This window comes from Oncorhynchus masou, chromosome 27, assembly GCF_036934945.1.
Source record: "Oncorhynchus masou masou isolate Uvic2021 chromosome 27, UVic_Omas_1.1, whole genome shotgun sequence".
Lineage (NCBI taxonomy): Eukaryota > Metazoa > Chordata > Actinopteri > Salmoniformes > Salmonidae > Oncorhynchus > Oncorhynchus masou.
The window spans coordinates 28,599,604-28,613,708 of NC_088238.1; the positions used below are offsets into that span (position 1 = coordinate 28,599,604).

Below are 14,105 nucleotides of genomic sequence, written 5' to 3' on the forward strand. Positions count from 1 at the left end.
GTGGTTTTGGTTGGTTACTCACTCACCCCACAGTGAAGTACTGTCTCATCTCCTGCCGGCGGTTCCTCATAATGGCCTTGTACTCTCCAATCCTCAGCTTCTTCCCGTCCACCAGACAGGTCCGTTTGGGCCGGGGTTTGTACTTGTAGTCAGGGTACTTCTCCAGGTGCTGCTTGCTCAGCCGGGCCTGCTCCTCGTAGTACGGCTGCTTCTCCAGGTTAGTCATGGACTTCCAACGAGAACCTGGAGAGAGAGGGTGGGTGGGAGGGAGAGATGGAGAGAGGGAGAGAGGGTGGGTGGGAGGGAGAGATGGAGAGAGGGAGAGAGGGAGGGTGGGAGGGAGTGATGGAGAGAGGGAGAGGGAGGGAGGGTGGGAGGGAGGATGGAGAGGGGAGAGAGGGTGGGTGGGAGGGAGAGATGGAGAGAGGGAGAGAGGGAGGGTGGGAGGGAGTGATGGAGAGAGGGAGAGAGGGTGGGTGGGAGGGAGAGAGGGAGAGAGGGAGAGAGGGTGGGTGGGAGGGAGAGAGGGAGAGAGGGAGAGAGGGTGGGTGGGAGGGAGAGATGGAGAGAGGGAGAGGGGTGGGTGGGAGGGAGAGATGGAGAGAGGGAGAGAGGGTGGGTGGGAGGGAGAGATGGAGAGAGGGAGAGAGGGAGGGTGGGAGGGAGTGATGGAGAGAGGGAGAGAGGGTGGGTGGGAGGGAGAGATGGAGAGAGGGAGAGAGGGTGGGTGGGAGGGAGAGATGGAGAGAGGGAGAGAGGGTGGGTGGGAGGGAGAGATGGAGAGAGGGAGAGAGGGAGGGTGGGAGGGAGTGATGGAGAGAGGGAGAGAGGGTGGGTGGGAGGGAGAGATGGAGAGAGGGAGAGAGGGTGGGTGGGAGGGAGAGATGGAGAGAGGGAGAGAGGGTGGGTGGGAGGGAGAGATGGAGAGAGGGAGAGAGGGAGGGTGGGAGGGAGTGATGGAGAGAGGGAGAGAGGGTGGGTGGGAGGGAGGGAGAGATGGAGAGAGGGAGAGAGTGAGAGAGAGAGAAGGGGAAAGAGAGAGAGAGAGAGAGAGAGAGAGAGGGGGAAAGAGAGAGAGAGAGAGAGGGAAAGAGAGAGAGAGAGGGGGGAAAGAGAGAGAGAGAGAGGGGGAAAGAGAGAGAGAGAGAGAGGGGGAAAGAGAGAGAGAGAGGGGGGGAAAGAGAGAGAGAGAGAGATGGGGGAGAGAGAGAGAGAGAGAGAGAGAGAGAGAGAGAGAGGGAAGAGAGTTGAAAGCAGGTTAAGTGTTGTCCTCGTTCACTGTGTCCATCTCATCAGAGTTCAAAAATGAGTACCTCATTCTGTCCTTTTAACTTTATTGACACACACATAAGTGCGCAAGCAGACACACATTCCGACACACACAAGTGTGCGAGGAGACACGCAAGCAAGCACACAGCAAGCACGCACGCAATGTTATTTAAATACAACACGTCCAATATGTTCACAGCCTCTTTGCAGAAGGCCTACCAAATTCTAAACCACCAAAACACATCTTCTCCAATCTGGCTCTTTACAGTATATCTGGCTGCAGTGTATAAGTGTGCCTGTGTGTCTATCGTGCTCTGGGCCCAGTGTGTGTGGTGTGTGTGTATCTGGGCTGAATTGACACTCTGTTACTACTGTCTGTTAATGGGTAAAAGCTGTCTGTGCTGGCCTGGTCAGCTAGCACACTCCTTTCCTTTCCCTTCCCTTCCCTGCTGGAATAGAAAACTCCTTCTGTTAACATTCGAGAGCGAGCCCTTATTAAAACCAGATTTCCCAGTGTTATAAAACGTTTAGGAGCTCTTTAAAATGTCAAACACAATCCCAGAGGTCTGGGGAGAATGTCACAGACTGGAGTGCTTGTTTAATGCATAATGAATTATATCATCGTCGTTGAAGCTCTCCGTTCTCTCTCCAGAGCTAGTCATTAAGCGCTAGTTCCACAATACCGCTTCTTGTGAGGAACGGGGGAACAGTGTGTGTGTGTGTGTGTGTGTGTCGTGTGTGTGTGTGGATTGTGTCGCGTCTCTCTCCCAGCCGTAGACGTCGTGTGTCTCTGGGGACCCCGCTAGGTTCCCAGCCCTCTGTCTCAGTAGCGCTGCTAGCTAACTACACTACAGATGTTCAGGCAACCAGAGATAAGGACGGGACAAAAGATGCTGTCAATCAGAGTGCTGCTGTCACAAAGAGAGACGGAGGTACGGTGTGCGATAGGGGCCACACAGAGCACAGTGACAATGACTGAGTACTGATGTGGTGTGGCTAGGGAGGAAGGGAGAGACGCACACACAAACAAGAAAGCAGACAGGCAAGCATGCATACACACATGTACATGGAGATGTAATTTCCATAGAGAGGACTTGAGGGGAAGAGGGCAGACAGATCATGTATTCTTCTGCACCTGAGGAATGGAGAGAGAGAGAGAGAGAGAGAGAGAGAGAGAGAGAGAGAGAGAGAGAGAGAAGAGAGAGAGAGAGAGAGAGAGAGAGAGAGAGAGAGAGAGAGAGAGAGAGAGAGAGAGAGAGAGAGAGAGAGAGAGAGAGAGAGAGAGAGAGAGAGAGAGAGAGGAAGAGAGAGAGAGAGAGAGAGAGAGAGAGAGAGAGAGAGAGAGAGAGAGAGAGAGAGAGAGAGAGAGAGAGAGGAAGAGAGAGAGAGAGCGGAAGAGAGAGAGCGCTGCCTGGCTGCAACACAAGGGATCAGCTCAATCAGGTTAACACGCATTCGCACGCCTCTCTCCCTCTCTCTCCCCTGGTCTTCCACCTTCCACTCTCTCTCTATTCTTCCTTGAAAGGCAGGCAGGCACACTCCTTCTCTCCCCTCTCACACCCCTCTCTCCCTCCTCTAGCCGTCTGGAGGGGGTCTTAGTCTTACCGAGGATTTTGCTGATGTTGGAGTTGTGCATGTCGGGGAAAGCCTGGAGAATCTTCCTCCTCTCATCCTTTGCCCAGACCATGAAAGCATTCATGGGTCGTTTAATGTGCGGTTCGCTGTTGCCTCGGCCCCGGGCCTCACGGAACATCCTGGAATCAGACACACTGGGGCTGCCTGTGGGAGGGAGGGGGAGAGAGTGGATGTAAACACATACATTAACACAATCCAACACACTTCTTCATATATGCATACAGTCTTAAACACACACGCACGCACACACACACACACACACACACACACACACACACACACACACACACACACACACACACACACACACACACACACACACACACACACACACACACACACACACACACACACACACACACACACACACACACACACACACACACACAGTTTAAGACAAAGCACAAACACATCTTTGTGCACACACACAATCACACACCATCTGAGTCTCCACTCATGGTGAAGTCCATCATGGCGTGGCTGAACTTCTCTCTGTCCTCTGACTGCTGCTTCAGCTGGTGGCTCAGACTCTCCAGAGCTGCCTTGTCCTGGAGAGGAGAGAGACACACAGTCAGTCAATCAGTCAGTCAACATGGACACCAATCAATCAATGTTCTAGAGACAATCACTCAATCTTTAGACACATTAGACTGCCTTGTTTTCAGGGGGGAGAGAGACACAGGCGTCAGTCAATCAACATGTAAGGTTAACATATCAGTCAATAACCAGGCTATAAAGCTATAGATCAACACGTGTAGATACTGTATGTTGGATGTGTGCCAGAGGGTGTGTGTACCTGTGTTGTTAGGCTTGCTTAGTGGGGGCAGAGGGCATAGTTAGTTGGCACTAAAGCATTGTGCTCTGGTCTTTAACCAGCCTGTCTATGTGGCAGGGTGGAGATAAGAGGGGCAGAGGGCAAGACTGGCACTAAAACAGGTAACAGCTGATGTCATTATGGGAATGACATTGAGATTGTGTTTGTGTCCATCTGCTATGATTGGATGTGTATGAGTATGACTGTGTGTGTTTTATCCCAGCAGCCAACTGCATGCTGGATGTCTCTCTCCCCCTCTCTCTGAGGCCCTTGGGGTCGATCCATTAGAGAGAGAGGCGCTCCACACACACACACACACACACACACACACACACACACACACACACACACACACACACACACACACACACACACACACACACACACACACACACACACACACACACACACACTGCACGACCCCCTGCATATTTATTACAGACAATAAAAGGCTGATTGACTGTCCTAATGCAACCAGCTGAAACACACACACACACACACACAGACCCCCCCCCACACACACACACACATACACACACTCTTCCCCAAACCCAGAGCCTGCATTTACAGCTTAATTATACGATTAGAATCCATCCCAAAAGCCGTGCATCTTTAAAAACATCACTCCAGCCCTGGCCTAACCATTAGGAGATGGCCCAGCCAGACTGGCACCAGCCTAATCAAATGCATGTCTCTGTTTTACAGCACTACAATTTAATTGTTCAGCAGAGATAATTCATCAGATTTGAATAAATATCATCGCTAAAGAGAGGGAACGAGCGAGCCCGAGAGAGGGGGAGGGAGCGAGAGTGGAGACAGTGAGGAAGAGAGAGAACAAGCGAGAGAAATGGGATTTGTCTGCTTGAAACTATTTCAGGGAAAACTGCTGCAGAGATGACTTGCGGTGAAACAAGTGACACCAGAAAACCCCCTGTCTCTTTAGTAAAACACTGCTAGCATTGATCGGTGTCTGTGTCATTGTATGTATGGAAAGTTCACTGCAACCTCAACGCCAATCAATCCCAAACCATTTAAAGGGTTGAAGAAGGGTTTATTGATATCAATAACCACTTAAAGTCCTACTGGCTGAGGGTCTACGGATAATAAAACAAACATCATTTCTAGGACATAACAACGGTAGAGAAAGACAGCATGGCTGTGTTTGACCCGAAAGCCTCTCGCTAAGTCAGAGTTGTAAATAAGTTGAGGTGTGGAAGTCGTTTAACAAACTGAAAGCAAAACTATTCATTGTAATTCGTGTCGTTTGACTAATAAACGACACTAGGTACTGACACCCAGGCATCATGTGTTACAGTGGTAACCTTCAGTCAGTGTCCAGTCATGAGTTATAGTAAAGGAGCCAACCTACACATTGTGTTATAAGTCAAATGATCATGGTCTGCTCTATTTGAAACTATACAGGGCTGAGACTGGCCGACTGAGAGGAGAGGAGGATTATAATTCTAATGTTGTTCATCCAGCTTCATCCATCCACCCAGCAATCATCCAGCTTCATCCATCCACCCAGCAATCAGGACAATTATAACCCCAGGGGATTAGGGGCGAGCTGGGCAGAGAGTAGTGGACCTGTCAGGTCCCTATGGAGCTATGGCTATGGGGTTCACATTGAAAGTCAACTCTGAATAAATTACATGCTTTAAATAAAAAAAAATGTCCATTTTAGGTATGAGACTCTGCAAATGTGACAGGAGAGAGAGAGGGAAGACAGAGAGAGAGAGAGAGAGAGAGAGAGAGAGGGAGAGAGAGAGAGAGAGCTGTTGAATGTCAGCAGTGCAGATGCTCTTTAAGATCCAGTACGTTGCCGTGCTTGTGTGTGTGTGTGTGTGTGTGTGTGTGTGTGTGTGTCTGTGCGCTTGTGTGTGTGTGTGTGTGCCTCTGTGTGTGCACCAGCTGACTCCCAGTGTGTTTAACAAATAACCACAATTTAGCCACGCTGCCGAGGAGCGGGCGCCGTCACTTCGCATTAGCGTCTCCTCGACGCTTTGCTAGCAGGCTCCCCGTGCCCTCCTCCTGCACCCCCTTGCCTCCCCCGTCTCCTCCAGCCTCCCCAACACCCACCCTGCCCCCAGCACGCCACACGCACACGCACACACACACACACACACACACACACACACACACACACACACAAACACACACACACACACACTACCTCAGCCAAGGGTTTCTCTAACTGGCCAATTTACCTGTATTGCTCTTATTACACAGGTGATTGACAATTATGACCGTTTCGATATATACAGACATAATGTTGAATTCCATTTCATCTTAATGTATCGTGTTATATCATATTACAATACATTGTGTTGCAATATATTTTACAAAGGTGATTTATACTAGAATATGACATTACATTTGAACATATTGTATCATATTACATTACATTGTAGGATAATATAGTATATTGTGCATTGCAGTACTTTGTAGACAATCTTATCTAGAGAGCGTCTGGGGATGTAGGGTTGGTCAAGTGCAAGTGCAGGTTCAGTGTTTGTATTTATTTATTATTATTATTATTATTATTATTTTTAATCATAATGTCGCTACTTTTCTAGGGTGGAATTTATTCCTAATTCTTAAATATAATGTCATGGTACAGGGTTATCTCCTGTTACTAGTATGATGACAGAAGGCATGTTGTTGTAATAAAAGAATAGTTGTAAGGTTAAGGATGTACTAACATATCTGACCTTGTCGGAGCGCCCGTTGTTCAGGCTGAGGTTGTTGACGGCGGCCACCTTGGCGTCCAACACCTGCTGTTCTCTCTTCAGCTGCTCCTTCATCTGTCTGGCCTCAGCGAAGGCCTTGGTCACGGCCTCGTGGTCGTTCAGATAGCCCCCGGAGGACAGGGATGACAGCAGGTCTGAGAGAGATACACAGAAGAGCATGTTCCTATTTAATAACTCAATGAGGGGACATATCAGGAATGAGTTTTTTATGGATATATACACTACTGTACAAAGTTAAGGTCACTTAGAAATGTCCTTGTTTTTGAAAGAAAAGCAAACATTTTTGTCCATTAAAATAACATCAAATTGATCAGAAATACAGTGTAGACATTGTTAATGTTGTGAATGACTATTGTAGCTGGAAACGGCTGATTTTTAATGGAATATCTACATAGGTGTACAGAGGCCCATTATCAGCAACCATCACTCCTATGTTCCAATGGCACGTTGTGTTAGCTAATCCAAGTTTATCATTTTAAAAGGCTAATTGATCATTAGAAAACCCTTTTTTTTTAATTATGTTAGTCCAGCTGAAAACTGTTGTACTGATTAAAGAAGCAATAAAACTAGCCTTCTTTAGACAAGTTGAGTATCTGGAGCATCAGCACTTACAGGTTCAAAATGGCCAGAAATAAAGACCTTTCTTCTAAAACCTAAAGACTATTCCATGCGAGAAATTGTGTGTCTGTGTCTGAGATATGGCTTTTTCTTTGCAGAGTCGCCTCTTCACTGTTAACGTTGAGACGGGTGTTTTGTGGGTATTATTTCATGAAGCTGCCAGGTAGCCTAGGGGGCGGTAGGTAGTCTAGTGGTTAGAGCATCGGGCCAGCAACCAAAAGGTTGCTAGATCAAATCCCTGGGCTGACAAGGTAAAACCCTGCCATTTCTGCCCCCAAACAAGGCAGTCAACCCAGTAGGCCATCATTGTAAATAACAATTTGTTCTTAACTGACTTACCTAGTTAAATAAATGTTCAATGCAAAAAAAATTATGGACAAAAAATGTGCTTTTCTTTCAAAAGCAAAGACATTTCTAAGTGACCCCAAACTTTTGAATGGTAGTGTATACTGTATATACTGTATGTGTGTATTTTAGTTTACAAAAAATGTAATTAAAATAGAATTGACTAGAACTTTGATTGTTGGTTGTTCAACTGTAAATCTGTTTGTCAGATTGCAGATTGCTCCAGCTCTTTTAGAGATAAACTATTTGGATGTAAACAGTCTCTAAGGCCATCCAGAATAAACACTGTCCTTAACCCCTGTGAGGTAAATACATGACCAGACACACAACCACAGGGGAAACACACACACACATGCAGTCGTACACTCACCCGGACACAGACTGACCAGTTGACTGCTAAGGCTGTGTGTGTGACCCGTGGCCAGGTCGGCTCTCTCTCAGCCTCCACTGAGAGACGTGTGTATGGGTGCGTGTGACCTTCAGATCACACGCACCCATACACATACAGACACCCTTGTCAAAACCCTGCCATTTTAAGTCTGGATGTTATTTCCCGTGGTGAACCTCACTCCCACCCAGCGGCAGACAGAAACACACGCAGAACGGTAAACACAGTGTACAAAGGCATCCTGACAGACCATCTTAAAGCCCATTCCCTCAAATCTCAAATCTCCACATCATTCAGATGTATTGAAAAGCCCCAGCATTCCTCCCGAAAGGGGATACAGGTTTTTTTGTTGTTGTTGCACAAATACACACACATGCTTGCTCGCTCGCTCGCACACACACACACACACACACACACACACACACACACACACACACACACACACACACACACACACACACACACACACACACACACACACACACACACACACACACACACACACACACACACACACACACCTCCTTTCCGCCTGCCTGTCCACGCAAACACACACATTCCCTCACTATCCATTTAGTCTTTTTCATCCAAAAGCTCATGGGATTCTTTGAAGAGTAGAAATGCGCAGGCGGCACCCCGGAAGATTACTCCTATTAAACCCAAAAAGCCTGCTAATTTGCCCCTCCGGAAACATCTGCCCAACACATATCAAAGATGATTCTCTGCTTCTTTTCAGCGTTGTTATTTGTGTTATTGCCGCAGCTTAGCGGACGGAGCGGCAGCAGCATCTGCTGTGAGACTGTGAGAGGCGGGAGGTCGGAGGGAGGGATGAGTGATGAGGGAGGCCGTGCTATCGCTCTCTCTCCATCTCTGGGTTAACAAAGAGCTGCTCCAAGCTTATGGCCCTTTATCTGTCACTAATCCCTCCTGCTAATGCCATCGCAGGCCAGATTACACTCTCAGATTTGTAATGACAGAGGAGTGAACTCTTACAGAAGTCATAACGGCAAAATTGGATGCAGAGGGCTGGAGAGAGAGAGAGGCCGGTGTTGTGGGCTGTGATGGCTGTCTTGCTGGATGGTAGTGGGTTTTAATCTGGATTCAATGTGTGTGTGTGTGTGTGTGTGTGTGTGTGTGTGTGTGTGTGTGTGTGTGTGTGTGTGTGTGTGTGTGTGTGTGTGTGTGTGTGTGTGAGCAGAGATGTACTGTGTCTGCGTTCTTCTCTCTTGTTATGTGTGTGTGAGTGTGTGTGTGTGTGTGTGTGCACTGTGTGTGAGTCCTTGAGTGTCTGATTGCCAACCTAGGCATGACCCAGATAGGAGGGCTGGGGACAACAGTGAGACCCAGCCAGAGCCCAAACCCTACCCTACCCTGCAGCCTCACTCTGCCCTGGCCTGGCACTAATTATTCAGAGTGGCCACACACACACTGTTGAAATTAGACAGTCACACAGAGTGAGTCTCAGCAGTAGAGGTCACAGACACTGACAGGCATTCAAAGTTCAGTCCTTCAGATCAGACTCTCGGAGACTGTCATTGAGGAGAGGTTGGATTGTGGGAGATAGACTGATAGAGGACAGATGCTGTGAGGAGACTGGACAGAGAGGAGCACGCACACAAAGACAATGAATAATAACCATATGTTATTAATTCCATTGAAAGTCATAACTCCCTGTCTCTCTGTGTTTGACTGCAATAGCAAACGACGTGAATCTTCGTCTGACCTGGTAACACTAACAGGAACCGACGGAAACAGACTGTGTGCCGTGGCAGCAGACAGACACTCATTGTGATCTAAATGAAACGGCTTGCCTCAACATGTTCCATCTGAAATCCATTTGTCAGAACAAAAAACATCTGGGATGTAAATCCACTAATCTACTATTAAATCCTGCGATTTGTTGAAAAACACTGAGATTAGAAAGAATACAAGTTAGAAATGGCTAACTGCTGCAAAAGGAGGAGGGGTGTGTGTATTATAATGTGTGTGTATTATAATGTGTGTGTATATTATAATGTGTGTGTGTATTATAATGTGTGTGTGTATTATAATAGCTGTGTGTGTATTATAATAGCTGTGTGTGTGTGTGTGTGTGTGTGAGTTCTAACAACCGTGTCGTGTGTTTATAATAGCCTTGTGGTCTGTGTGTGTGTCTGCTGTTATTGTGTTATTAATGCAGGTTGTTATGTGTGTATCTTTCTGTAAGAGGCTTGTCTAATCTCATCTGTGATAAGTCCCGCCTGTCACACAGCTACTCTATTCATCTGAAAAACACACTCTCCTCTTCCATCACTCCATTTCCCCTCCTATCCTTCACACTCCTCCATCTCTCCACCTCCTCCTCCTTTTCCTCCTCCTCCTCTTCCTATTCAAACTCCCGCTTAACCATCCCTGCCTCTCTGGCTAATAAACGCTTGACAATAATATACCCTACAGGCATACACAATGGGAAAACATAGCCTACACTAATTATAGCATTTTCTTTTATTTTGTATTCATTTGTTTTGTTTTTTGTTACTTTTAACCCCTTTTCTCCCCAATTGGTAGTTACAGTCTTGTCTCATCGCTGCAACTCCCGTACAGACTCGGTCGAGAGCCATGCGTCCTCCGAAACACAACCCAACCAAGCCGCACTGCTTCTTGACACAACGGCCACTTAACCCGGAAGCCAGCCGCACCGATGTGTCGGCGGAAATATCGTGCACCTGGCGACCGTGTCAGCATGCACTGCGCCCGGCCCGCCACAGGAGTCGCTAGTGCGCGACGGGATAAGGACATCCCTCCCGGCCAAACCCTCCCCTAACCCGGACGACGTTGTGCTAATTGTGCGCTGCCCCATGGGTCTCCCGGTCGCGGCCGGCTGCGACAGGGCCTGGACTCGAACCCAGAAACTCTAGAGCTAGCTAGCTTAGACCACTGCGCCACTCGGAGACCTAATTATAGCATATTTACATGTGTGAACACACATTGTAGTCAGTGAATCAGTGTTTCATGAATACAGTACTTAAAACACTACTTAATGGTGATGTGAGTGAAATAAATGACATTCATGTGCATACTTACTTAAAATATCTACTTCTACTATTATTATTATTATTATTATTATTATTATATTACTACCACTACTTATTCGTTTCTTCCCTACTAATATTATTATTATTGTTATTATTATTATTATTAATATTATTATATTACTATCACTACGACTACTTATTCTATAATGGGTTAAATAATTTCTTCCCAACTAATATTATTATTATTGTTGTTATTATTATTAATATTATTATATTACTACCACCACGACTACTTATTCTATAATGGGTTAAATAGTTTCTTCCCAACTAATATTATTATTATTGTTGTTATTATTATTAATATTATTATATTACTACCACCACGACTACTTATTCTATAATGGATTAAATAGTTTCTTCCCTCGTCAACAATCTACACACAATATCCCAAAATGGTAAAGCAAAAACAGGTTTTTAGACATTTTTTAAGATTGATCAAAATAAAAATAAACGGAAATATCACATTTACATAAGTATTCAGACCCTTTACTCAGTACTTTGTTGAAGCACCTTTGGCAGCCATTACAGCCTTGAGTCTTCTAGGATATAACGCTACAAGCTTGGCACAATGGGAGTTTCTCCCATTCTTCTCTGCAGATCCTCTAAAGCTCTGTCAGGTTGGATTGGGAGCGTCACTGCAAAGCTATTTTCAGGTGTCTCCAGAGATTTGGTTTAAGTCCGGGGTCTGGCTGGGCCACTCAAGGACATTCAGAGACTTGTCCCGAAGCCACTCCAGAGTTGTCTTGGCTGTGTGCTTAGGGTCGTTGTCCTGTTGGAAAGTGAACCTTCGCCCCAGTCTGAGGTCCTGAGCAGGTTTTCATCAAAGATCGCTCTGTATTTCACTCCGTTCATCTATTCCTCTATCCTGACTAGTCTCGCAGTTCTTGCCGCTGCATAACATCCCCACAGCATGATGCTGCCACCACCATGCTTTACTGTTGGGATGGTATTAGCCAGGTGATGAGCGGTGCCTGGTTTCCTCCAGATGTGACGCTTGGCATTCAGGCCAGAGTTCAATCTTGGTTTCATCAGACCAGAGAATATTGTTTTTCATGGTCTAAGAGTCCAGTCCTTTAGGTGCCTTTTGAAAAACTCCAAGTGGGCTGACATGTGCCTTTTACTGAGGAGGGGCTTCCGTCTGGCCACTCTACCATGAAGGCCTGATTAGTGGAGTGCTGCAGAGGAGATGGTTCTCCCATCTCCACAGAGGAACTCTGGAGCTCTGTCAGAGTGACCATTGGGTTCTTGGTCACCTCCCTCACCAAGGTCCTTTTCCCCTGATTGCTCAGTTTGGCCGGCCGCCAGCTCTAGGAAGCGTCTTGGTGGTTCTAAACTTCTTCAATTTAGGAATGATGAAGGCCACTGTGTTCTTGGGGACCTTCAATGCTGCAGACATTTGTTGGTACCCTTCCCCAGGTCTGTGCCTCGACACAATCCTGTCTCAGAGCTCTACGGACATTTCCTTCGAACTCATGGCTTGGTTTTTGCTCTGACATGTGCTGTCAACTGTAGAACCTTATATAGACAGGTGTGTGCCTTTCCAAATCATGTCCAATCAATTGAATTTTCCACAGGTGGACTCCAATAAAGTTGTAGAAACATCTCAAGGATGATCAATGGAAACAGGATGCACCTGAGGTCAATTTCGAGTCTCATCGCAAAGGGTCTAAATACTTATAGAAATAAGTTATGTTTTTCATTTTTAATACATTTGCAAAATACATTTGCTAAAAAGCTATTGTGTGTAGATTGATGAGATTTAAAAAAATATTTTATTTAAAAACAATCAGAAATGTGAAAAAAGTGAAGGGGTCTGAATACTTTCCGAATGCACTGAATATACAGTTGAAGTCGGAAGTTTACATACACCTTAGCCAAATACATGTAAACTCAATTTTTCACAATTCCTGACATTTAATCCTAGTAAGGAGTATCACCACTTTATTTTAAGAATGTGAAATGTCAGAATAACAGTGGAGAGAATGACTTATTTCAGCTTTAGTTACTTTCATCACATTCCCACTGGGTCAGAAGTTTACATACACTCAATTAATATTTGGTAGCATTGCCTTTAAATTGTTTAACTTTGGTCAAACATTTTGGGTAGCCTTCCACAAGCTTAAAACAATAAGTTGGGTGAATTTTGGCCAATTCCTCCTGACAGAGCTGGTGTAACTGAGTCAGGTTTGTAGGCCTCCTTGCTCACACACACTTTTTCAGTTCTGCCCTCAAATGTTCTGTAGAATTTAGGTCAGCGCTTTGTGACTCCAATACCTTGACTTTGTTGTCCTTAAGCCATTTTGACACAACTTTGGAAGTATGCTTGGGGTCATTGTCCATATGGAAGACCCATTTGTGACCAAGCTTTAACTTCCTGACTGATGTCTTGAGATGTTGCTCCAATTTATCCACATAATTTTCCTCCTTCATGATGCCATCTATTTTGTGAAGTGCACCAGTCCCTCCTGCAGCAAAGCAGCCCCACAACATGATGCTGCCACCCCCGTGCTTCATGGTTGGGATGGTGTTCTTCGGCTTGCAAGCCTCCCCCTTTTTCCACCAAACATAATGATGGTTATTATGACCAAACAGTTTTATTTTTGTTTCATCAGACCAGAGGACATTCCCCAAAAAGTATGATCTTTGTCCCCATGTGCAGTTGCAAACCGTAGTCTGGCTTTTTTCTAGCTGTTTTGGAGCAGTGAATTCTTCCTTGCTGAATGGCCTTTCAGGTTATGTCGATATAGAACTCGCTTTACTGTGGATATAGATACTTTTGTACCTGTTTCCTCCAGCATCTTCACAAGGTCCTTCGCTGTTGTTCTGGGATTGATTTGCACTTTTCGCACCAAAGTACGTTCATCTCTAGGAGACAGAACGTGTCTCCTTCCTGAGCGGTATGACGTCTGCGTGGTCCCATGGTGTTTATACTTACTATTGTTTGTTCAGATGAACGTGGTACCTTCAGGCGTTTGGAAATTGCTCCCAAGGATGAACCAGACTTGTGGAAGTCTACAATTTTGTTTCTGATGTCAAGGAACGAGGCAGTGAGTTTGAAGGTAGGCCTTGAAATATATCCACAGGTACACCTTCAACTAACTCAAATGATGTCAATTAGCCTAATCAAAGCTTCTAAAGCCATGACATAATTTTATGGAATTTTCCAAGCTGTTTAAAGGCACAGTCAACTTCTGACCCACTGGAATTGTGAT

General features: G+C 45.9%; 1 protein-coding gene across 7 annotated transcripts in view; it reads right to left on the minus strand.

Annotated features, from left to right (window-relative positions):
• LOC135515952 (transcription factor SOX-5-like) overlaps positions 1-14,105 on the minus strand; it is a 106,698-nt gene that overhangs the window by 4,362 nt on the left and 88,231 nt on the right. For 4 of the 7 annotated variants that reach the window (XM_064939848.1, XM_064939849.1, XM_064939846.1 and 1 more), the window contains 4 exons: positions 6,421-6,602; positions 3,344-3,452; positions 2,875-3,048; positions 27-243 (listed from right to left, as the gene is read on the minus strand). In XM_064939848.1, the coding sequence (XP_064795920.1) occupies positions 27-243; positions 2,875-3,048; positions 3,344-3,452; positions 6,421-6,602 (682 nt within the window). The remainder of the gene's footprint in view (positions 1-26; positions 244-2,874; positions 3,049-3,343; positions 3,453-6,420; positions 6,603-14,105) is intronic. The other 3 variants (XM_064939851.1, XM_064939850.1, XM_064939845.1) reach the window with 1 other exon arrangement.